This window comes from Crassostrea angulata, chromosome 6, assembly GCF_025612915.1.
Source record: "Crassostrea angulata isolate pt1a10 chromosome 6, ASM2561291v2, whole genome shotgun sequence".
NCBI classification, from domain to species: domain Eukaryota; kingdom Metazoa; phylum Mollusca; class Bivalvia; order Ostreida; family Ostreidae; genus Magallana; species Magallana angulata.
This window is the reverse complement of record NC_069116.1, coordinates 49305495-49332389: the sequence shown is the minus strand read 5'-3', so window position 1 is coordinate 49332389 and position 26895 is coordinate 49305495. Positions and strand designations below refer to the sequence as shown.

Genomic DNA, 26895 nt, shown 5'->3' with positions numbered 1-26895 from the left:
TAATTTTATCAGAGATTTACTTTATAAATCATGACGGACAACAAATAGGGATGTGTTAATAAAACTGCAAATCACGTTAGCTATTGACAACGCGATGCATGATGAAAATTGAACGGTTTGATTGTGTTCACAAGAATTTACCGTAATAATGCCTACCAAGACTTTTACTTTACCACCAGCAAGAATCTTTAATCAATATTTTCAACTTCAAATCAAAAGTAACATCAGCTAGTTTTTCGTTCAAGTCAATATTCAATTGCAAACAAACGAGCACTTGACTTTTCAAGCCTGCACTATTTTTATTTTAGTTATCAAGCCCTAAGAAATAAATATTTAGAGAAAAAGAATTGTTTCAAGGCATGTTTCAGTTAAATTTTACATTTAAACAGCTGTCTTTATCTCCAAAATGATATAAAAAAATAGGACTGCGCAAGGTCACAATAAGACAAAGTAATCGATTAGGCTAAAAAATATCAATTCTTTCAAAAAGTTATAAATCAAACCGTATGAGATAATCAGAACATCTATTTTTGTGTGATATTATATTTGCTTTGCCCAACTCGTTGAAATGGTTATACGATATTTTTTAAAATGTTTACATAAAAACCGTTGAATATTATAAAAATCGTTTTTATTACATTTCTTTGTAATCTAAATTGGATACATTGTAAATCTTTACTTTTTACATGTACATTCCTATCAATGACTATTTTTTTTATGAAAAATGTACTCCGCTGCTATGTTAAATTGGCCAAGAAAAACCGAAAACTGAAAAAATGAACAGTCTACCAAATGTCCTTATATACCCCAAAAAGCTTTGTTATGCAGCACAGATGTGTTGTTGCTGTGGAAATTAAAGAAAATAGCACAAAAATTCCTACTTTTTGAAAAGTTCATAGCAACGGTAATCAATTTAAGAAAGAAAAATTCCCGAGTTGCACTAAAGTAATTAACAAACTCGATTTTTTTTCTTAACAATCACATAAAATAATAATCTTATAATAGTCTGATTTTTTTCTTGAATTTGAGAAAACTCAAATCTCTGCATTTTTCCAAAAAATCTAAGTGATGATATGTACTCGATTGAAAACAAATTAAATTATCTCAATAGCAGAATTAAGTCAAATTTTATATATTGTGACGCGGCTCGAAACGTTAACAAACTTCGGGTTTGAATAATTTATTAGACAATAGCGTAATGTAGCGCAACTTCTTTGGTGTTGGAAACTCACAGGAAATAAGTTCAGTATACAAAAACGATATACAGTTTATTAAAAACTAATGTGGGATCAATGACTAAACAATGAAACAAAATTAAGAAATTCAAACACTCGTTAAACTAGTTATTACCCCAAATTTTTCGTATAGGTAACTACCGGTAAAGATTTAAATAAACTCTGGCGAACAGATTGTGGTGAATCGACGCCACCAACAATATTTTATCACCACCACTCCCGTTGTCCTAAAACTATGGTAAATCGACGCCACCAATAGTTTTCCAAAGGATAGTAAACACCTGTAACTCGGTTTAAAAACATCACAAGTAATTAAAACTAATCCGTTATTAATAAAAGTAATTTTCAAGAATTCCAGAAGAGCACCGTAGATAATCCGGATTTCATCCAAATCTACCAATAAAACTAACCCAATTATTAACCATAAAATCACTTGTTTAAATTAACCAACTAACCAATAACAAAATTAACCAATTCATGGTCGACTCTTAATTGTGCCCCTGACATTCTCAGGATCTTAGAAGAACTGCAAAGCTAATTGTCGCTGCAACGATTTATAAAGGCTGGTGCTGTAATCAAAAGGCTATTAACACACTGGGTGTCATCATCTTCCCCGACTAGCCACCCCCCCTTACTGACCAATACGCAGATTGTATTCCCAAGGGCAAAGTCCACGATTCATTAAGGTACCCCACTCCTCAATGTTCTTCTATCAAGAATTTCTTGAGAAGTACATGTATATCATTGAAATCTGTAGACAAAACATACTTGAAAAATACAAAGATAATGGGAGGTCAGTGTTCATCTCTCTGAGTTAAGGCCAATTTGATTTGACCTTTTTGCACCTAAATATAATTTCAGCCTCATTAGGATTTGTTGTCAGTATTTTTGATTAAGCGAATTTTTTCTTGAAATATTGTTTTGAATTATGCACAATCATCACACTGAATAGAGGGATTACGAAAACATTTTGTACGAAGCTGTATATATTTTATGTGTGACCTTTTTGCACTTGAAATATAAGAATTCTATATTAGTTACAATTTGATTTTAGCATTTTGAATATCAAGGATTTTATAAGATTAATCCAGTTTGCGTAGATATGTATTCGTTATTATTTTGACAAAATAAAACATTGGCCTCAGTGATGTCAAAGTTTAGATATATGGCTTCAAATCTAAGGTTCTCGCAAATTTTGGCTTTAAAAAATTCAGACCTTTTCTATATATATGCATAATTTTATGCTAAAAGTCTATCACTCTCTGTAAATTTAGTTTGTACAAGAATAATAATAATAAAAAAAAAAAGTACATGTATATTGAAAATTCATTATATTGCTGGTTTCTATCATGTTCGTCTAAAAAACCTTCCACACGAGAAAAAAGTTCCCCCTTAAACTTCTTTGTTTCTTGAATTCAATTGGATTTTTTTTTATGAATTTTGTGTAATTATGAAATGATGATCTTTCTGTAATGATTAAATTAATAAAATTATACTTATATTAAATATAATGAACATATGCGCAATTAAATTAAAACGTGAGGAGTGAGATGCCTTAAGGGAAGTGTTTATTATAATTTACAGCTGAATTCAAAAACTTAAAACATAATTAAAGTTTTACATGACTGTATAACTATTTCATTCTTAATACTATTTAGTCCCTAAATAGATTATAACATAACCTACTAAATGGGTGTTTGAATAATACATAGTAATATAAAAACAAAAACATGCAAGCAATTTCAAAATTTTGAAACGTTTCTGAACTGTTCTGTTAATATCAAATTTATTGTGGTCAACAAAGCAGGATGGGCAAAAAATTTTGATATAGGGGGTATGCCATGTTGTCGGCTACCCCATTGTTGTAATCCTTTTGACCATTGTGGACATAATTAATTGTTAATAAATCAGTTCAAAAACAGTGTTGTTGAAAATATATTAATCTAAGGTCTTTGATAATAAAGCATATTTGAGTTTGTCTCGTAATATGAGCGGTTATCAAAAAACCCCACCCCCCCCCCCCCCCGCAATTATTTTACCTTATTGTTTAGCTCCGTCAGGGTGGATAATGTAGCCGGGATTGACTTATCCGATTGCACAAGATTAGTTTTTTATTTATCTCCCTTTTTTCATATAGTAACGGAAAGAAAAGATTGGTAACTTAAGGAGCTGAAAATATTTTTAAGATTCGAAATACCCGCCCAACTTAATCCTTGTTTATATTATTGTGATATGTTTTCTCTTTTACAAATTTTTAGGACATACATTTATCTCGAGTTTATTCAGTATTTCAGTGTTATAAAATAGTTTGCTGCCGTTTGTTTTTTTGCTTTTTCTTTCCAACAGATAGCTGAGTAAATGGCCCGATGATGGTGACCTGGATAGCAGCTACCGTTTGGTTACTGCATACGTCATAGTGGTCGAGACGGCATAAATGTCACCTTCAATTTAACCATTGAACTGTTCTTAGTATGTAGTGAGTTTGTTGTAGTTGCTGTTGATGTATATTGATATATCATGTGGACTAATAATATCAAAATTATTTATTACAACTTTATTATCAAATTTACTTTGAATTGTGCCCGTAGCACGATTGCAGTCATCCCAGTGTGCTACTTTTCTAAGAAGGGAGCTAGGGCATGATATGTTGATTTAGGGGGAATGCCATGTTGTCGCCCATCCCATTGTTGTTACCTTTATGACCATTGTGGACATTACCTGCTAACTTGATAAATCGGTTCAAAAACACTGTTGTTAAAAATATACTAATGTAAGGTCTTTGATAACTCAAAAATAACAACTTATTCACTTTTCCTATGTCATTGCTGCTTGTAAAATGGAATTCTTCATTATCTGGAAAACACACAAAAGAGCTATCAAATATACGTCGCTTACGCGTTTTCATCTTTATTCGACTTATCCCAACCACAGAGTTCAGAGAGCACACAAGAAGAGTGAAGTAATTCGCCAATGATTCGAAGATAACAAAAAGTTTCTCTAGCAGGAGCAAATTCTAACCTTGGGCGACCTAGTCCAAATCAGTCTTCGCTATCATGATCAATTTAATCATCACATCTAAAATTACTATTGGATTGTATCATGTTCTTATACATATTTAATTTTTGTTCCGTTGTTTTAACTTTTGCTCTGCAATCGCTGTGTTTGAAATATTTTACCTTGTCTAGATGCATGAGTCGATCCTTGGTTTGAATATGTTGATGGTAAAAAATTTTGTTAATTTATTTGTTGTTGTTGTTGGATTTGTTGAAATTACTATGGGAACCGTAGTGAGATTAAGAGAAGTTCAAGACAGTATGATGTTTGTTCCAATGGGCCTAATTGTTCTGAGTCAACGCATTAAAGTTTTCTCTTGCTTTTCTTTAAGTTCTATGTCCAATGATTACTTTAACTTTTTAATGATTTCGATTATACTACGTTCCCATTGTGTGCAATCTGTTACATGCAAGTGACAAATGGTATCTGATCTCGGAACTATAGTTTAAGTATTTGATACGAAGCGAAGCGGGTCGATACGTCCTTATGCAATTCTTTGAGATATGGTACTTTATTTACTATGCAATGACACCCACATTCATATCTTTTATTACACGTAGATTGCTAAAACCCTTAATTTTATCCGTTTGTCTTGAAATTAAAACATTTATACAGTTACATACATAATTATTAAAATCACGTTTTTTTCTTCACACGTGCGTAAGAATATTTATCAAAAATATAATTTGCCTACTACAAGTAAAGCGTATTTCATCCTTTGCCATTTCGAAAATCAACAAAAAGGTGCTATATATAGTTTTTTGCATGAAGCGTAATGCTCTCGTATTACATTATCAGGGCTGACCAATGATCTCACATGCCGATCATTCCTTTAAAAGGAATACTTGTTTTGTGATGCACTGTTATATTGGTATCAGGCTCCGTACTTGTTCCCCTGTCATTGTCATCTATGTTTTTCCAATATGCGATGTCAGCACATTAAGCTACATCAAAATCTGCGGGTTTTTTAAATCTGAATGTCAAGATGCACGTTATATGTTATACATAAATTTATCCATGTTATACTGGCTTTTTAGTTTCCAAAACATGTTTTGGAATATGAATACAACATTTTGAAAGGTTTTATTGTCCTTTCAGATTTAAATACAGTTATGAAAATCAAGTGTATTTATAAACTTTAGACAAGATATTAGAATTAACGCATGTGTAGCAACAGCACTATGATAAGCAGGTGGATGATAAATTTTAGGTCAAGTGTGAATTGCATTGTATTCCAGCTGAGAACTTCCGTGACTAAGATATTTTAAAACCGATAAAGAGGGTCAAACTGAACTGCTTGAAGTTCTGAGAGATATAAAAACAACAGTAGTTTCCCACCAAAAGATTGTTTTAAAAAAAGAATTAAGGTACGTATTTAATTGTTAATTTCAATTTACCTCTCACATTAATATGGCACACCCTTATGCATTATTCGAACAATGATGTTTATATTAATTCTTAGACCGGTATAAAATGGCGACAGTTTTACAAGATCACACAATTACTTTTTGTAGGGATCAAAATGCCTCATTGGCCATAGGATGGCAGGGCGTCAGAGGTCTGTTTACCAAGTAAATCTAGTTGATATAGTGTGTATGATTACACAGACATGTAGCCCCTGCCCCTCCCTACTTTTTCTCGTAGGTAATTTTTTAACATTTTATTTATAAAAGTTTGAATTATTAAGGATTTCTCCAAGCATGTAAAAACTGGAAGTAAAAATAAGGAAAATACATAGCACTCTCTCTCTCTCTCTCTCTCTCTCTCTCTCTCTCTCTCTCTCTCTCTCTCTCAGTGTATTGAGTCTGGTCCTCTTCAAAGACGATGCTACGTGCTTTTTAAACTCCACTCAGCCAGACACATACATAATTGTAGCATTCAAAACGTTATCCTAACAATGTACAATATATGAAATGAGCAGTTCCATATCCTATGTCTAAAACACCTTATCTTTATCGCGGGTTTTACCTGCAAATTCGACCACTGTGCAATAAAAAAAGATTGTGTTGAATGTTTTTAACATTCACACCAATGGGGTTAAAAAAATAATTGCTATGTTAAGATTCCGTTTTTCTAAATACCATCGATTCATTCATTTTTTTTTCCTATATTTTTTAAAATAGTCCCCCCTTCGTATAACCAACTTCAGTAACAATAATCAAAACAACTAAGCCATTTCAATTATACCAATCATATGTTACATTTAAGTAAGTTTATCATAGAATTCCACACTTAACTATAAAATATAGATTGATTTGTCGATTTCGTGTGCATTTAACTTAGACTTCTATAATTTCAAACTATATATTAATGTGACAAAATGATAATGCCTTTGTAACGGTTGATTATAAAAAGCATTACAGGCCATAAGTCCTGTGTTCTTAATTATGTTACAAATGAAAGTATGATTTTGTATCTATTGAAACTAAATGTATATTTACATCAGTTAAAATATTTTTGTACACTTTTCTAAACTATGATTTATTGTAATTTATATATGTATATATGTATGGCAACCAGGCATCGCGAACCTAGATATCGGCGTAAGAATATATGAATGTTTTTTACTTTAACATTTTTTGTATGCATTTATTAGCTTTCTAATATTAACTTTAATTCAAGTGGCTATGCTACTATATATATTGTTTACATCGTTACTTGCCGTCTCTTTGTATATTAGCTTATGATTTTGCATGGGCTTTTCTCCATCAACACGGAAGCTATAGCTACATGTACCTTGGGAGCATGAACTCCACGGACCTGCGTGGACTGACCTCAGGCCCCAGGATCATGAAGCTGTCTTCGACTTAAATCAGAATTTGTATGCAATATATTTGTTTCATCATACCAAACAAGCAAAATTCAAAAAATGTTTTAGGACTCTTTCAGTGACTTGTTATTAACCACACTACCTACACATTAAAAGTGAAAATCTATGACCAATAAGCATCTGGCTAGTGGTCGTAAATTTTTCATGATCCATGAGACAGATCTTCTCACCATAGTAACCACCATATATCTGGAAACTTTGATGTTCCTTCTGTGTAACGTAGTTCTAATAGACAATAATAATATTTAACATTCTTGTACTTACTTTTCTGGGATATTTTATTGAATAAAGCAAAGATAGATCTAAGCAGTAACACTGAAATTCTTAATTTTTTCGCTGCTTCATTGGGGCTGCAAAGGTAGCGTGCATTGCAGTAAAATATACATAGCCCTCGTAAAAAGCATTTTGTTGTTGTTGTTGTTGTTGTTTGGATATAGTTTGATCTAAAAAAAAAGTATATTTTTAAAATCGAAACAGATTCATTCTCTTTGTCTAGATCGGTAATTCAAAAGATTGTTACAGTTGAAATGAAAGTAAGCCATTTTGGCTGCACCAGACTAACTGTTTATTCATTTGATATTTCAAACATCATTTCCGTTTTTGAAAGTCCTTGTGCATGTACAAGATACAATTAAAGGATGTAATTTAATTTCCAGTCAGCTACAACAAAAAGAATTTACGCAACTTAAACCAACTTTAGTTAAGATTTTATCCCTGCCCACTCCTATAGATAACCAGCCAGTTTGTTTTTTTAGGTTATAAAAATTGGTTAAGAGAATTTATTGAGAAAAAGTCAAACATAGTATATACCAAAAAATTTGCTTAGCATTCTAAGCCCATTAATGTATAAAGTGTTATCTCCCGCGGGCTTGTGCGGGATATCATCTTGTTTTACTATGAATAAAACATTTTTTTAAAGAATGGGGTTGTCGGTGGGTAACATGAATTACGCAACCAATACCCTGACACGTGACTTTGGCGTGTTTCATTTTTGAAAAACGTAAGAATAAAAGGGAGGGCGGGGGATAATTTCTAAACTGATAGTTCTAGGTATTTAAACAGAAAGAACATCAATCATTGTTTGGAAACTAGAGAAGTAACAAGGTAGGTTATTGTGGTACCGGTATTTTATCAGAAAACTTCATTTCAAATACGATTTAGGCAGAGATTCTCGTATCTCTCCGAAATTTTAACAACCAGTTGTTATCAGTCGGCTACCATCAATGATCCTCCAACTGTATATGTCGTCCTCGGTGAATCATTTGATTTAATAATAACAATGGCATGTTTCATTCTCTTTAATTCGATGTATTCGATATCAATAATTTAGTTTTGGTTTAGAACCTAGGTTTTTTATGAGCCGCTTAGCATTTTAATGAAAAAAGGCAAATATTACATAGGTGATATGTTTGTCTAGGTTCCCTACGTCCTTAAGCTTACTAAAAGCGTCAACGGTTTTTAAACTGTTCTTCCCCGTCTTATCATAATGTGATAATATAACGTGTGAATTTGTGAGAAGGAATAATCTTGAAGCAGATAATTCTTTGAAAGAAAAAGACACGTTTTTCGCTAAAAACATCTCAAAATCATCTCTTACACAAACAGATAGAGGGAAAAGTCACGTTGAAGATTGAAATATATCTGAAAACATCTTTTCATCCCCCAAAGTTTCAAGTTTCAACTACTGAATAACAGGTAATATAATACTGGCCGCATTAGAGGCTCCTGTGCATTTGTTTTTTGTGTGTTGGTTTTTTTTTTTGGGGGGGGGGGGGGGCTTTTCTTTTAGGTATGTTTTGTTTTTTGGTTTTATTTTTATTTATAATATATTTTTTTGATAAGAAAAATTTAAGATTGTTGCCCTACCGACATTTTATCAAAGCGAACCAAGACATAAAACAAATAAAGAATATTTTAAGTTTTGTAGTTGGATACGGAAGATATTTCCCTCGTGAGACAGATTTTATTTTGACGAAATTGAAGCATGAGTGTATATATAAAAAAAATAATCTCTCCCGAATGAAACAACCTCTGTATCCAACTACAAAACATTAAATGTATGAATACTTGCTCACTAAAACTACCAATATATAAACCAACTGCAGCTTAGTGTAACCAGGTTATGGTATACATACAAGAGAAACAGAGTTTTAAAAGAGGCATTGTTCTTATTTAGGTCTTTGTATATTGTGTTATCAATATCAAAGTAAGTATAAACTAAAGATAATTAACAATGAAGGAAAAAAATTATCGTAAAACAACATTTCCAGCCCATTTTTTGGAGCGAGTGTGGTGTGAAATTGGAATGATAATGATTGTATTTTGTTGCCTATTTTATTTTTGGTTATGGCGTGTTTTGTTTATACCGGTCCCTTTTAGTTTAACAATGTGATATTTTTTAAAAACTTCAATATCTACAATATTTGAAAGCTAACCGAGTATAAAGGGGCTGTCTCAAGAGATTATTAATATTTTCAAATCAAACCGTTTGAGGTAAACAGAACATCTATAATTAAAACAAGTTATATTTGCTCGACAAGCCGGTCTGCAGTGATTCCCAATTTCATGAGAAAGAGGCAATCGACCAACCTACTTAACTACTGGCTCTGAAAACCCCTGTCCATATGAAAATCTACAACATCTCAAATTTTCTCGCCATTATCCTTAATTTGTATTAAATTACAAGCGTTTGAAAAGAACTGGGTCGATAAAAATTTTATTTGCTTTGTAGAACACGGAGCATGGACTTGTGGAACGCGAAATCTTCACAGACAGCAATCATAATTATTATAAAGCATACATGTACATTTACCAATGAAAATATCAAAGAAAAACAAAAGAAACAACTCTTAGTCAAGGTTTGAAACTAAGTCTATGAAAACAAACTCTTGAAGAAAAAGACAATCAAAATCGTAGTATGTACACGTACATCCTTGCAATTGGACACAGTTAAATAATTACATGTACATATCTGTGGTTTTACTACGTCTGTGCCATGACACCTTCGTCTCTTACTTTTTATAACCCTTTTGCAGTTTAACTCATTTGCAGTTTTACTTTATATACTTGTATAAAATATGTGTTCTGGACATCCCCTAATTGATAACTTTTGATACCTCAACGGAACCAAAGGTTTGGGTTAATTTTTCTAATCACCTATTATTCTTAACCTCTCCGTCTGTCTGTTCGTCTGTCTGTAAACTTTTAACTTATTATACTTCTTCAAACAACTAGGCAAAAATTAATTAAGCTTGGTTCAAAGCATCATTATAGAAAGTGAATTTTAAATTAGTAAAATGAAGGGGAATAATTACAAAACCGAAATGCCAATATTGTATTGATAGATATGTCTATAGAGAAGATTCTAAATTTTTAAAATTGGGACTCCCTGCTTAATACTGCAGCCCAAAAAGGGGTTCAAAGTTTAACATAGAATTATGACGGGAAAATGTTTAAACACTTTCATCTTTAGAACTATTTGGCTAAAATTTGTGATATTACTGTGCAAGCATAATGAGATAGTGTTGTTCTATTCGCGATTTGTCACTTCCAGACGAAAACTGGGGCACCAAGAGGGGTTCAACGTTTAAAGTTAAATAAGTTAATTCTTAGAATGCATGCATATTGCTAGTAATCTTACAAATTGTTGCATTGAGCGAACCATATGTATTTTGTTTTAACTACGATTAAACATTTAAATTGTTCTAAAAGTTTTTAATGCATTCATTTTCTGTACATATGCCACAAAAATAACAAGAGGCCCATGGGCCTCATCGCTCACCTGAACAACAGCTCCTTGTGATATTCTTTTTCGTAGCATATGCTATTTTTATGTTAAACTTTGAGCCCCTTCTGGTGCCCCAGTTTTGCTCCGTGGTTTTTGGTTGGATATAACAATTTAGAAACTACACTATCCTAGGATGCTCGCTTAGTAATCTTACAAACTATAGCTTTGTAGTTCTTGAAAAGAAAATTATTAAATAATATATTTTTTCATGTTAAACTTTGAAGCCCGCCTGGGGCCCCAGTATTAGTCCGGTTGTCACACCTTTATTAATTACATTATTTAAGGATGCTTGAATAGTAATCTAACAAATTGAACATTGTAGTTCGTAAAAAGATTTTTAAACTTTTTTTTCTATATATGTTAAACTTTGAACCCCACCTCATGTCCCAACGTAGGAAAAATGTTTAAAAATATTCTTCTCAAGAACCATTGCACCAGAAATGCCAATATTTACACCAATGCTTGTTTTTGTAGTAAAAAAATGGGACATGAGGGCCCCAGTTTTGGTCCGAGAGTCACGATTTTTACAATTTAGAATCTTCACTGAGTAAACAAGCTTTTTGTAATTATTGGAATTTCTGGTGCAGTGGTTTTTTAGAAGAAAATTTTTGAACATTTTTCCTACGTATTTTATATGTTAAGCTTTGAACCCTAACTGGAATCCCAGTTTTGTTCCGAGGGTCACGATTTTTACAATTCAGAATCTTCACTATATAAACAACCTTTTGGGTAAATATTGGCATTTCTGGCAAAGTAGTTTTTGAGAAGAAGATTTTTAAAGACACACACCCTAAACTCACTGTTTTGCAATTATCTATTTTAAAAAGGGGTTACGCCCTCTATTTTTACAATTTAAAATCCTCTTTCCATAAGAATGCATTGTACCAAGTTTGGTTAAATTTGGCCCAGTAGTGGTTTTAGAGAAGAAGTCAAAAATGTAAAAAGTTTACAGAAGGACGGACACCATCATTAGTGGATGTGAATTTTGACCCTTAATGATATAATTTTGTATTTGTATCGCTAGTAGACAGTTAGGTAGTTCGTTAAGGAAAATATACCATTAAGGTCAGGGATCTTACCATAAATGCAGGTTGATATCGTTAGTGGATACTGTATCATTAGAGGTTGCTACAGTGTTATGTCATCGTTGAGTAAACTTTAGTTAGTATTCTTTCTTCAGACGGTGGCTCATTAAAAGTAACGGGCTATGTATACAAAAAGGTCTTCGCTAATAAAATTATACAATTTTTCGTTATAAAGAATGGACAGACATTAACATGTCCGTCAACCATTGAATCATGTCATTGTTTTATTATATGTCAAAAGGACATTTATGACTATATTTTAAACGATTATTCTCAATTTATTTTCAAAACTAATGTTACAATATTTAAGGTATTCAACCATGACGCTTACATAAAAAACAAAACTTAGCCATCATCAATATGTTTGTAGAATGCAAAACCAAACTGGTAATTTATCAACCACTGTACCTGCACAACCTTCGACCAGCGAACTGTGCCAGGAGTATACATATGCAATATTTTATGGTGCTGGAATGCCTCTCTATGCGGTATGTACCTTTGGTTATGAAAAAATAAAAATATAGAGTTAAAACTTTATTTTTCTTTCATTTACATTGCAACTCTTCTAGGCCACTTATGTTTTATGTTGAGATTTTCAGTTTATACCATATCTTTGAAGACAACGATACTTTAGATTAAGGGATCGCAGCAGAGAACTAAATATATCAATAACGTAGAAATTATTTCAGATAGTAGCGATACTAATCATATCACTGTTCGAGAGAAGACGATACAAATCGGATGTTTGTTACGGAAAACCCGGACTACCATTGTGAGTCTTTATTATGATATTTTTATTTTAAGATTAATTGGTTTTATAAAAGAAATACCGTATCTTGAAAAAAACTATTAGTTAGAAAAATGATGATATATTATGCAACAGAGCAATGAAAATCTATATGTTTAAATAATATTATCAGACTTTTAAGTTCACCAAGGTCACTCAAGTAAGCTATTGAAATAAGTCTTCGTCCGTCGTTGTGCCTCGTCCGTCGTGCGTTATCAATTTCACATTCTTAAGTTTTTGAAAACTATAAGTTTAATTGATATCATTTTTGGTGTGAATCATCTCTGGAATTAAAAAAAAACTAATTTGTAAAATTTATTACCTCACCACTTCTGGGACCTCAAGGGCGGAGCAAAATATGCAAATTTTAAAAAAGCCTTCTCTCTACTCCCACACATGTGGGAAAAATCATTATAATCATAAAGGTAAAATGTATTAATTATTTAAAAAAAGTTCTTTACTGCCAAATATATTTGAAAAACACTAAATGCATGACTCTTATATCCATGAAGTCTTCTACCTTATTGTGAAATTCATGCCTCCTGTGTCAGGGGCTCAGGCCTTATAGCGGGGCTAAAATTGTCATATAGTTAAAATGTATAAAATCTTGAAAATCTTTCACCTTACTTCCATACATAACAGAGAAAAATTAAATGCATATCTATGACGTCCATGAAGTATTTTAACAAAGTGAGGAAATTTGTCCCTTGGTTTGGGGTTAATGCCCTAGGGTTGGGTCAGTATGGCTCTATAAAGAAAATAAATTATATCTTTAAAAATCTTTTTCTGTACACCAATAAATATAAATCAAAGTACTGAAGTACTGACGGGAGTTGATTTTATCGACTATTTATCTTAAAATCAACGATATGTTATTTTGCTTGGCAAGTAGTTTATAATCTCTATTTGAATTACGCACATTTTTTATCAATTAAATATGGTTCCCCGGACTTTTCCGACAAGAATTTCGAGAAAACCTCTTATGAATCATATTGTGTAATATTTAAAAAATAGAATTGATTTCACTGCTTGTCAGAGATGTACGGAGACAGCCGATAGTTAAACTAGACTATATTGAACTCTGGCGTAGGAGTACATACGACTGCAAAACTTCTAAATTGTTCGTACTATTTAAAATCTGAATATTTCTTAGGTATTTATGAATAAGTTTCCCTTTAAAAAAATGCTTCAGCGTACATTACATCGAATTTATCGATTATTTTCAAGAACTAACTCTTGTCAGCAGTGATGATTTGTGCTTAGGTCCAAACACTGTTTCAGTTTCGGTTTGCCAGAGTAACTGCATAGGAGAGTTGATTAAAATCAACTCCCAAAAACTGGTCAATTGTTGTGATGTCCATGAAGCCTACACCAAAAAATGTTAAACTCAAGGCAACTGTGTAATGGGTACAGTACCGATCAGACCCAACCTAACAGAAAGTGAAACCCAACTAAACCCTGGGTTTACATTCTGGGTTTACTCTGTGTTTACTAGAGTGTACACAGAGAGTAAACCCCGGTCAGAAGTATACCCTGAAAGCAGACGCTTCGTGTGTATTCGGAATATACAAGGGGCAGGAATTACAGGCAATAGGATGATAAGATAAAATACAGGTCTGCTACACACTTCAGTGCGCATAGTTGACTCCAAAAGCAATTCTCGAGTAAACCCTAAATAAACCCCGAGTAAACCCAAAGTAAACCCCGAGTGGATCCATATTTTCAAAAAGTAAACCCAGAAAGTAAACCCGGGGTTTAGTTGGGGTTTACTCTGGTGTTAGGTTGGGTCTGATCGGTACTGTAAATGCTCTAGGGCGGGACCAACATGGCCATATAGTGAAAATGAATTAATTTTCAGAAAATCTGTTCCATGGTTAAAGGGGCATCGTTATGATTAAGATCAATAGATTATATTCAGGATCCGGTTTTTTTTAGTTTTTAATGCTACAGTAAGCCATCTCTAAAGGTCAACCAAAATTTGAATTTGTTGTGTTTTAGGCAAATACAAAGCGCACAAATCTTTGTTATGTAAACAAAGCTTTTGTTTTGATAGTTGAAGTGAATATTCTGGTTTTAAATAGACTTAAATTAAAATAGATAAAATAAATGCTAGGACCTTTTTTTATTTGCTTAAAACGGGTTAGAAAAGAAAGAAATCAACTTGAAAAAGAACTTTTACCGGTTCATTAAATCAATGTTAATAAAAAACAAAACAGGGTACGAGCCTTTTTTTTTACATGAACAAGAATTGTGAGCTTTGTTACTTGCTTATAATTCTACGATTCTACGACTGATATTCAAATTTTCGTTGAGAATAAGACGTGCATTTTTAAAGCATTGTAAACAATAAACATAGAAAAATACAATTTGACCAAATCATGAACCTATCCCTTAAATGCAAAATCATGACATTTTTGAACCCCTCTTCTAATGACTCCTGCAGTATGGCAACATAGTAAAATATATTAATTTAATAATTATATTCTTCTGTACTATCACAGTCATGGAAGATAAACAAAGTGCATTGTTATTATGTTCATACTTTCCTGTTCTTAAATAGTGAATTTCACTAAAAATGGGAAAGAAGTTGATACCTTTTAATTTGGGAGGGGGACAAATATGAACGTATAGTGAACATGTATTGTTCATTGGGTAATTGCTGTCTATCGACCATTAACAATTTTAAATTTATCTCACAAACTACAAGGTAAATTATCACTTGGCAATATTGATGTTCTATATAAGGATATCTTTTTTAATATCTATGATTTTTTTTTAAAGCAAGTTAAGTTGTATGGATGCTGTGTGCATTTTGAATGAAACTGTAAATCGAATAAATGATTGATCAATAAAGGTTTTCGTTTTATCAAAAGTTTACAGTTTTTGTCTAGTGAGCTAAAATAGTAATCACCTTAGATTACTCCAATTATGGACCCCCCCCCCCCCCCTTACGGCCCACCCATTTTCTAAATAATCGTTTTCAAACCGTAAATAAAAGCGGGGGAAAAAGTTAGAGATATCTAAGACTAGGGTTGGTACTTGAAAAGTGAAGCTTAAATTGCATACACGAGACTCTGACAGGCCAATCTAATGGTTACGCTACTCAGGTGACCGTCAATGCTTGTTGGCAACTTGTTTGGAGTAATGTTTTATAGTATTTGTGGAACAACAAATGCTCAATGAATGAATATAAGTCTCTGCTACGTGTGAGTGATTTAAAAAATTCATTCCAGGCCCATCAATTTTCTGGACGGCACATCCAACTCAGTTGCCAATGCAGCAGCCTTTGGGTGTACTCTGCAACATCTTATAGTTTATTTGTTTTATACCGAGTTATCAGTAGATAGATGGTTGATCGGTAAGGATTGTTAGACTAGATAGTTTAACTCTGACTCTAATTCAATTATGATTATTGTATCTTCTTATTATGCAGTAATACTTCTCGAAAAAAACGTTTTCACATTATAATATTTATATTACAGGCAGTGTTTTGTTCCTTTTGACGTTCCTAGCCGCATTGGTGTTTTATCCCATTTTCGCCTGTTTAAACTCGTCATCAAGAGTAATGGGTTCTCTCATCGGATTTATTTATACAATACTTTTGTAAGTTTTCAAATTTGCACCATTTCAGTATGTTTAAACATAAGAACGTTAATACAATACGACTGTTTAAAAGAAATATGTAATTAAATATTGCAATTTACGCAGATACATTGGGTCTATGTCTATAAATTTTGCTCGTTTAAATGTCAAAGGAATTCTTCAATATTTTGTGATTTTCTGCAGAGAGAGAGAGAGAGAGAGAGAGAGAGAGAGAGAGAGAGAGAGAGAGAGAGAGAGAGAGATCTACTGCAAAGAATTTATGGAATGTTGTCAAATTTGAATAATTCATTCAAGTCACTAACTTAATGAATAATCGTTGGAAATATTTAATGTTGAAATTTACAATTGATATTTATGCATATTTTATAAATTTATATATGTTTATATATATTCTATAGATTATAAGTTTAAAATCCGAGAGTTATAGGAATCTCAATTGAACTATTCTTGCAATTTTAGCAATCGGTTGACAAAACCAAGCCGGACACAAAGAGTACAATGAATGAGCTCTATAAATGCAATACTTTTTTTTCAAAACATTTAAAACCAAAGACTGTGTAACAAAAAATGTATATCCATTATGAGTAGAGGTCTTGAATTCAAGCTGGTGGTAATTTTTTCTAAATCTTTCACATGTAACTTCATTTTATCTTCTATAAGTATCGAGGGTTTTCTTCAATGTCAATACAGGGTATAAATAAGTCCAAAATTTTCTAAATAATGCAGTACTATTTCCCATGAGATCATATGAAACATCGGCAATTTAAGCAGGGGGAACGTGGTTTTTTGGGAGAAATCTTTTTTAAATCTTTGATCGATAATTTGAAAATGGCTTAGATATTGGGCTGACATTTGGTATCGGATTTTATACACCTTGTATTGGCCACATGTTATACGGTACAAACATTTCCTAGAAGAACGTTCAGGAAAACAAACAAATGGATTGTTTAATGTATGCATATTTTTTTTATTAAGCTTATTTAGAATGATACATTTCTATACAAAAAAAATGTTATGGAAAATTATGAATGCCTAGTATTGCTAAGTATATTGTGTAATGAGTTATAAAATAAACGAAATTTGAATCCAGTTGGAATATCATTTAACTTTTTTCCACATTGTTTTAGGACATCTGTTCTGTTTGCAAGAAGTTACATATGTGCTGCATTAGGATGGGTAAGGGAAAGAAATAATTAAAAAGCTAACGTGTAATATGTGTAATCAACAAAATATATCATTGTTTATCTTGCCAATGTTTTGTAGGTTGGTATGAGAGAGATTGGATATCAAATATACGCTAATTTTTTTGAAATGAGTTATCTTTAAATGACAAAGCTTATCGAGTCTTTTGCCTTTTACATTTAATGTACATGTATTCATATGTGTCATTGATAAGTCATTAATAAGTTTCTAAAAAAAACAAAATAAACTTAACAATTTAAACAAACAATTCCATTCTTTTTTTTTCTTTTTTTGGCATTCAAGACATCACTTTAAATATTTTTGAATACTATTTGCATTTGAAATTTAACTGAGGATGTATCTTTCTTTCTTTTTTCGAATATACCTGAATCAAGTCTGTCATATTGGTTTTGGAATTTGCTCATCATTTGCTCATACTTTTTGTATATTTTCAGTACTGGGCTCTGTATGCTGTTACACTTGTCAGTGAAATCTACATCTTGATTTTGTTTGTCTATCGATTTTTTACAGCCATTTTTAAAAAATCAAGATTTGTAAGAATATTTTTGTTTTTAAAATTCTTGTTTGAGTTCTATGCGCAAAACATTTCATTGATTAAACAGTTCTTGGATTCTTATCTACATTCAGCACAAGGATCACCTAGTAAAGATTGACCAAGTTTTGCATGTTAAAACACTTTTGGTAGCACCCAAATCTAATATAGAGAAAAGCGATATTAGGTGTGTAAGTGTTAGTTTTCTGTTTCTGTGAATCATTCTCTCTCTCTCTCTCTCTCTCTCTCTCTCTCTCTCTCTCTCTCTCTCTCTCTCTCTCTCTCTCTCTCTCTCTCTGTCTCTCTCTCTCTCTCTCTCAGAGAATATAATATTTTGTTACGAAAATTGTATATTGACAAAGATATTTGTAGTTATAGATTCAGTCCGCTTTTTCTTTTTAAGTAGTAAACATCGTACAAAGTTTTCTTTTGTTTATACTTTTTTGACAAAAAAAATCAAATTGTTGAAAATGATATTATAAAGAACAATACATGTTACGACGGGTTTATATATATTCCTGATATTTTTATCATTAGTGTACGATTTTTACTTATGTCTCATCAGTAACAAAAAAGAAAATAAATAATATTTAATGAACTTTTGTTGCTCAGTATGCATCCAAATGAGTCATTTTAAACAATACACACTATTTCATTATTAGACAAAGACTTGTTTCGTATTCGGAGAACGTGTTGGCCGAAGCAAAGCTATGTTGTCTTCACAAAAGTCTGTATCGGTGTACAACAAGGACTCTTGCCATCAATACCATTGTCCTACTTTTGTTTTACTATGTAATTTGCTGTTTTTATAATTATACAGTAAAACACGGTTATAACGAAGCACCAGGGACGGGCGATTTTGCTTCGTTATAAGCGTAATTCGTTATATCCGTCAAGTTTACAACATGTAATATAGTCACGGGGAATGAAAGTCACTTCGCTGTAAGCGTCAATTCATTATAAATGTGTTCGCTATAACCGTGTTTTACTGTATATAAACGTTAGATATAGTTTATTTTCATTTTATTTTCATTATTGTATCAAATATGTAGAATACAAATGTCACCTTTAACCAAATTAAATGATAAATAACCGATGATTTATTTGTAGAATTTTCTAGTAATGATTTATCTAGGAGAGAAAATTGAGAGTTCGTTGTCGCGCTTGGAAGCAGCTTTTGTCTCCTCTCGTTCGATAAATGTTTCCAAACATATTGCCATTTTCACGGACGTGATCAGAGGTAATTTATTAATTGTAAAACATCGATTTCTATAAATTACATTTGTCACAAAAATCATACATTTACAGTTTGCAAAACATGTAGCCATTTACGATATGTATAGATACCATTTATATCTTTCTTTTTTTCTTTACGTAGCGTCCTGGATGATCGGCAACATTCTGTCCGCTGTTTATCTGATAACCAACATGGTCCTTATCTACCGGTCTCAGAGACAACATCTCATGAGAAGATGGAGAGGAGACAAATCTTTTATTCCCAGTCAGTGCAAACTTGATCACTCAGAAATGCTGGTAAGTGTTAATTTTACTAACATACTGTGTTTGATATATAATATTATATAATATAAAACAACGACAAAAAATTTGTTAAATGACAAATTCTATATTGTTTGAATAATGTTTAACCATTTATCTTTTAGGTAAAAAATTTAATGTATGCAGGGCACCAGGTTTCATACCTTTTTGGAGGTTTGATATGATTTAAATAACTTCGTGTAATCTTAAATATGTTGGTTTTCTATTTAAAGGAAATAAATAAAATTCATAAAACTAATCGTGATTAAAGTACATGTAATTGTAAAATTGTACGTTAGATATTTTTAGGTACAATCATCATTAAAATGACCTAGACACGATTTGAATGCATTGTATTGTTGGACTTTAAATGTATAGAATAATTAAGTTGGATATTTTGAATAATTGATGTTCAAATTCAAGTAACATGAGTGATACAGAGATAAGATATTACTGTTTTATATTGTAATCTACTAAGTATAATTTCCTCTTTTTCTTGTGGACATATATTGTAATTTACAGCTGTATAGAAAGTGACAGGTGGACACGGTCCAGTTCTACCCATTTTTTTGCTCTGTCGGAATCTTCAGCAACCTGACAAAAATCACAAAATGTACGAAATAATTATGATGATGTCAAACTTAAATACCCATAGAAGACGATTTAACTGTTTATTTCGTAATGTTTTAAGTTACATTAATAAGAATTTTGTTTATTTTACTTTTTAAGATAAATTCATCAATTTGTAAAAAGAAGATGTAAATCACAAATATAACATTATTTCTATGGTGTTTTAAGCAGGCTATGAAGGTAGCGATCATTGATGAAGAAATATTTACATAACCCGCAAGTTATTTATTATCTGCAATGTTGCTACCGTCATAATCTAATGTATCATAAAAGGAAGCATTTTATTGTTTACAATATAAGGTTTGAGTCTTTTTTCCACAAAAATCATAAACTGTAAAGAAATTTGTTTTTTAAGCAAATGACTCTTGGCAAAAGAAAATAATTTGAATCATATACATTATAATGCAGTTTATAATGAAAACCAGTACAACATATATGTAAACAATAATAAAATTCGTACTCATTTTACGAAGCAAATAACATGTATTTTAATGCTGGTTTTATACATATACAAGATCTTTTTAATAATGAGGGTGTTTTTCTTAGTCTAGAAACAATAGAAAACCAAAATATAAAAAGAAATTTTATTGAATATGCAAGCCTAAAGAGAGCAATATTTGAAAGATTAGATAAAGACAATATCAATGAAATCAAATACAAGTCTGGCCCAAGTATACCCAGTCACATAAATATCTTCTTCACCAATAAAAAAGGTTGCAAAGACATGTATAACAAACTTATTAAGGAGAAAAGAGATCCAATTACATCTGTAAAAAAATGGCTAGAAAGGGGCTTTATTTCTAACAACAAAGACTGGAACAAAATATTTGAACTTCCGTTTAAAATTACTAAAGTGTCAAAACTAAAATGGCTACAATTTCAAATTTTACACAGAATAATACCAACAAATGATTATCTTCACAAGATTAAGGTTAAAGAATCCCCAGTCTGCTCCTTTTGTAAAAGAGTTAATGAGACTATTGAACACTTATTTGTAGATTGCTATTGTGTAAAAGAACTTTGGGAACTATGTGAGGAGTGGTTGTTAAGGAAATTGGAAATGCAAGTAACATTTGACAAAAACTCAATTTTATTTGAAAAATATAAAGAGAGAAATTTGTATAGAGTACATAATCTTTTAGTTCTAATAATAAAACAACACATATTTGTAAGTAGATATAAAGAAGTTCCAAAGCTGAATTTTGGTGCACTTGAAAATATAATGAAAAACAGAATATCTGTGGAGAAATATATTTTGCTTAAAAATTGTAGATTCTCAGAGTTTGAAAGGCACTGGCAAAAAATATGTGACTTATTATTATGATATACTAGTTATATTTATCAGATTCAATAGGTTATATAATGTACTACCCCCCCCCCCCCCACCTCGCACACAAACACTTTTCTTTCATCTTATTCTTACTATCTTTCTTTTTCAAGTAGTATACAGGTACATTTGTAAATAGTTATATGCATAATATATAGACCTACATTATGTTCTTTCTCTTTAAGAGACAAGCTATTACTTGTATCCTTTGTATCTTTTTCTGCTGTCTTTGTCTTTGTCAAATAAATCTTTTTTGCAAAAAAAAAAAATAAATAAATAAAAATAATGTATTTTGAACTCTATATCTCGCCTGTAATTTGATATTTAAGAAACATTTAAATATACATGCTAACTTTTCTAGACATAAAAATTTATAAATAAAATTTAACATTTCATATTCGTGTCTAGGTCAAAATAACGGAAGTTATGTTATATATAACGCATGTTTTATCAAAAACAAAATTAAACTCCGTATCTTAAAAATAAATCTAGGTACAATGTACATTGTAAATGTTTACTGTTTTTTTTTATAGAACCAAAGTGAAGTTTTTACAATGTTCTATAACAAAATGAAGTAATTACAATTACTTATAAAACTACATTATGAATCTATTTTTAGGATACCTTCTTTTTCAAACAGTGGTGATTGCCTTCTGTCTTTTGTTATCCTACTTTTGTATTTTGCCAATAATGAAAAAGGTTCCACCAGAGTTTCTGATACCTCTGGAATTTGTGTTGTGAGTATAAAAAAGTACCTTACTTTTATTTTTAACTCATATTTTTCCTAATGTTACCTGTAATTGTAAACTCGTTTGTGTCAACTGTATATTTTTTTCAGACCTAGTGTGATCTTTTTGTTTGTCCTGAGATTCATCCTTCGGTTCACCAGCAGTCGCGTGTTCCTACAAAATCATTATCTAAGTTCCGACAATGGAAATCATTGGGAAAAAGCATTGGCTCTAGATAACAGGTTATTTATTTGCATGTTGCATAGACAAAAAGATTCATTTTGTAAAATTATGCTGATTATGCTGTTGATAGGACGACAACAGCAATAGAATAAAACTTTTGCTTTCTTTTAGTAACATATTTTTAATAAACTCTCGCATATATTAAAATTCGTCATACGAATATTTTTCTTTCGAGACAATTCTTTTAGTTTATTTTTGATAGCAGTTGTAAACGAAATAAAATTTAGGGACGACTAACCCAATTCTGCTCTACAAAAGTGATTTTCATATTAGAGTATATTATAGCAAGGTAGGCTACTACTTGCACTACATAGAGTGTGTATTAGTGACCTAGAACAGCTATATATTGCGTCATAAGCAATTTTTTATTGAGTTTTAGTGATTGTGGCGTAATATTGAAAACTCAATGTTCGTATAACAATCACTCATTTTAGGTGCAGGATATATGTGCGAAAATGGAATAGAGTCCCCGTCCTTAAGGCAACAATTTTAAATACACACAAGTTTTTTTAATAGAAATCAGCGAATGTTTATTACCAAATTTATCTTTAGTTTACCTAACTTTCATACTTAAGTTAAGAAAAAATGTACGAGTTATCGTGATTGTTGCAGAATTACCTCCAAGGTTAAGAAATGTTGTTTTGAAATATAAAAGCCTAAGCGTTAGCCGAGGCTTTTATATTTCAAACAACATTTCGAGACCGAGGAGGTTATCCTGCAACATTCACGAAAACAAGAACTTTATTTTTATTCTACTAAGAGCCCAGTGTTTCTACAGTTCGTTTCTCCTATAGAGAGACGGTCTAGGTCATTTTGACGGCTGTTCCGTGTAACCCCAACGGTTTTGTTAGTAATGTTTACATGTGTATCGATCAATGAAATCACATGCAGACGACAGAATTTGTCTTTGGATTTTAATACTCTTCACCTCTTTATGAAATATCTTTGAGTTATTTTCCTTATATTTTAAGGGCAATTTAATACGATTATTACAACTACACCATATATATATTTTATGTAAAAACACGCAGTGTAAATGTTCTGGGGAGGTCCTACAGCCGCATTGATCTCTTAAAAATAAACATTTGAGGCAAAACACATCGTTTTGACTGAAACTAACACGTAAAATTGACAGAGTTTTAAAACTTTTTACGGTTTGAAGTTGTACGATACAAATAGGTATTTCTGATCTGATAATTTAATGATGACATTCGTGGTATATTGGAGCATAATGTCCGCGGCATTTCTTTGATCTCGACAATAACTGTAGTAGAATTTAGTTTTGTGTCGGCTAAGTAAAACAAATTCTAAAACCGTTTTAACGAGAAAAGGCAAAAAAGTGTATAATATCACTTGTAAAATGTAGCCAACTTTCACTAACAAATGGTGTCAGGTGTTTTCTGTTTATTTTTTACAGACGAGTCTACCAGAACTTGTCATTTTTCCTGTTTTTCTACTATATCTTGACTGGGTTTTACCGATGTACTTTCCGTGTCCTGACTTCTATCTGTATAAATACATTCCACATTGCACGTATGGACAAATCATTACTGATTCCTGGGTTTGAGCGTTTTGACTTTGGTATGTTTCTTCTCAATTTTCAAATTTATTTTTGGATACCTATAATATATCATATGTTGATTTCCTCAAAATCCAAATATATCAACTGCATTATGACCCCCGTTATCTTTTTGAAATATGTTTTACTACAAAAGCATCTAGAGAAGCATTCTGCATCTGTCTTTAAAAAGAATAGATTTTTAACGGAAAAAAACTGCAGGTATAGAAACCATGACTGCTTATTGTTGTGTACATATTTTATAGAATCTGAAATATTTGTAAAGGACTGTACACAGAAAAAATCAAAAGCGTATCCTTTTTTCCTTACTCCTGTTGGATTTAAAAATACCAAAAAATTCATATCATGAAATAACTGAACAAGAAATATCTTTATAACAAAAAACAGTGATTAAAATACAGAACTTTCTGGTATATATTATTTATAACCAATGTAATAATAAGTGCATTTTATTATATAACACTAGGATATATGACTTACCTTGGATTTTTGGAGGTTGAGCTTCATCAATGTCACCCAGTAGTTGTGGTGTGCTGTGATTTGCTTATGAAATCTGTGAATCACTTATCATCAAAACCGGAAACAAGCTTGGAGTCCCCGATGGATGCATATAAAAGAAATATAATGTCAAAAATGTACACACGAAAAGTGAGAAACAAGTGGCAAAAGATGAAGACGTTGATCTTGAACCAGAATCTTTGTAATGAATCGAAATCAAATGTTTCTGTTCAACAACCTCGGCAAGCCAAGTTAACACTTTAGTTCTTTCAAATGCTTATAACAAATAGTTTTTTTTCCAAAAGTTCAATTGGCTTAGCGATTACTAATTTTGTTTTATCTGCGCTGTTAAGGTTTGTATTTGTCAGATTTTTTTTGAGTAATAGTAAAAATCCAGTTCTATGAATGTGTTCATTTTTTATACATTTAAATTTTTTGGTTTTCAAATAGTTATACAATTCGTGTATATTTATATAGGTGCATAGTGTTTGAGGAAGAAAAAATGAATAAATGTGTTAGCAAATTTGTAATTTATGCAGATTGTGATCTAAAGTAAAATAAATTGGAAATTGATATACAATGTATACTTCTGTTATTATTAGTATGGCCCAGGTATAAACGTGTTGCGCTAATTGATAAATTGATATGTCATATATATATATATATATATATATATATATATATATATATATATATATATATATATATATATATATATATATATATATATAAAAACCATCATCATTTGTGTAATGATGCTTTAATAAACGTTAAATGTCTTTTAAATAAACTGAAAAACTATGGGTTCATCAATATTTGTTGCATTCCAATTTTGTGGCTTTTGTTCTTTAGCTGATCCACGAAATTAAATGTTCAACGAAGTGCAGTATTCAACAATGCAACGTGTGTTGATAGAATCATTGTTCACGAATGAATGTTTCCGTATAGTTGCATCTTTTAAAAAATAAATCCACGAAATTTGATACCCTTAAATATTGATGAAATCGCAGTATTCATATCGTTATTTTTGATTGCATGTAACAAATGCATCATGTAGCGTTTCATATGTTTTTAGCAGAGTTTAGATAAGAGACTAACAAAAATCCATTGTATACATGTTTAATCTTTCATTAATTATTATTATTATTGATTTTGAAGCTGTTTTTGTTAACAGTAAATAATTACAGTGTATGTATCTAATTTTATGTTCATATATTGTTTAGTTAACGAAGGAAACATGTATTTGTGAAACAGTAATTTTTGCAGATTTTGTCCTATACATTGTAAATATTTGAAAACAATATATATATACTGCTAAGTAATCATAAGTATGGACCAAGTATGAACATTTTTAAAGATGATAATTTAAATCATTGAAACCGGTCTACCGCGAGATAATCATCATTTGTATAGCATGCATTTTTATAAACATTGTATGTATTTGAAATAAATTGATAATTATAAATGGCAGTATTTTGAGTTTATTCTAACATTAGATTATTATTATTATTATTATTATTATTATTATTATCTACCTTTGTAGAAGCGAATGTTAAAATACGTGTAGTAAGATTGTTTTGCCTTTACGTTACTGAGAAATTACCGTGAAAACTCAGCACCTGTAAAAAAAAAATTGTTCCCCGCTTATCGTTCTTGATTTTGTCGACTTATGACGTCACACAGACCCTCCGATGTAAACAATGCGTAATGCAGTAAACAAGAGGCCCAATGGGCCACATCGCTCACCTGAGCAACAATGGGCGTTCAAAAGATAGTGTGCCATATGGCCCTCGGTAGAATAACAAAAAAAATATTGTAAAGTATTCAAATTTTACACTTATTTTTGCATACACATAATCTTTGACATTGTACCTTCATGAAATACTGTTTTTACACAGAATAAGAAAATCCTACGCAAGATATAGAACTTAATATTTGGTAGGAATACACTGTTATATAACTTTCTTAGGAATAGCGATAATTCTTTTATCCCCGCAACAGAAATGTGTCAGAATTATGGAAACTGTTTTAACGATGTCGTTTTTATTTACTCACATTTCACATTATTCATTGTATAAAGAGGGGGCCCCAGAGAGTAGTTATATACAGCATATCATTCTTTATTTTTTTGTGTACAAGTATTTAACATACTCTTATTCATATAGAATTTCCAATGATCAACCAAAATTTCAGCGTCAATTGTAGAATTATAAGCAAGATGAGCTCAAAATTTTGCTA

General features: G+C 31.2%; 1 protein-coding gene across 1 annotated transcript; it reads left to right on the top strand.

The window, feature by feature from the left end:
- The first annotated feature begins 8118 nt into the window (after positions 1 to 8118).
- Positions 8119 to 25366, top strand: LOC128187115 (stimulated by retinoic acid gene 6 protein-like). Its single transcript, XM_052857326.1, has 17 exons — positions 8119 to 8223; positions 8725 to 8814; positions 12362 to 12479; positions 12681 to 12763; positions 16012 to 16136; positions 16261 to 16381; positions 17509 to 17557; positions 18019 to 18117; positions 18212 to 18303; positions 18779 to 18908; positions 19227 to 19356; positions 19495 to 19649; positions 19778 to 19826; positions 22229 to 22346; positions 22448 to 22579; positions 23998 to 24161; positions 24626 to 25366. Exons 3-17 carry the CDS (start codon positions 12363 to 12365, stop codon positions 24919 to 24921), a joined length of 1860 nt encoding a protein of 619 aa, XP_052713286.1. The 5' UTR covers positions 8119 to 8223; positions 8725 to 8814; position 12362; the 3' UTR covers positions 24922 to 25366.
- Positions 25367 to 26895: the final 1529 nt, after the last annotated feature.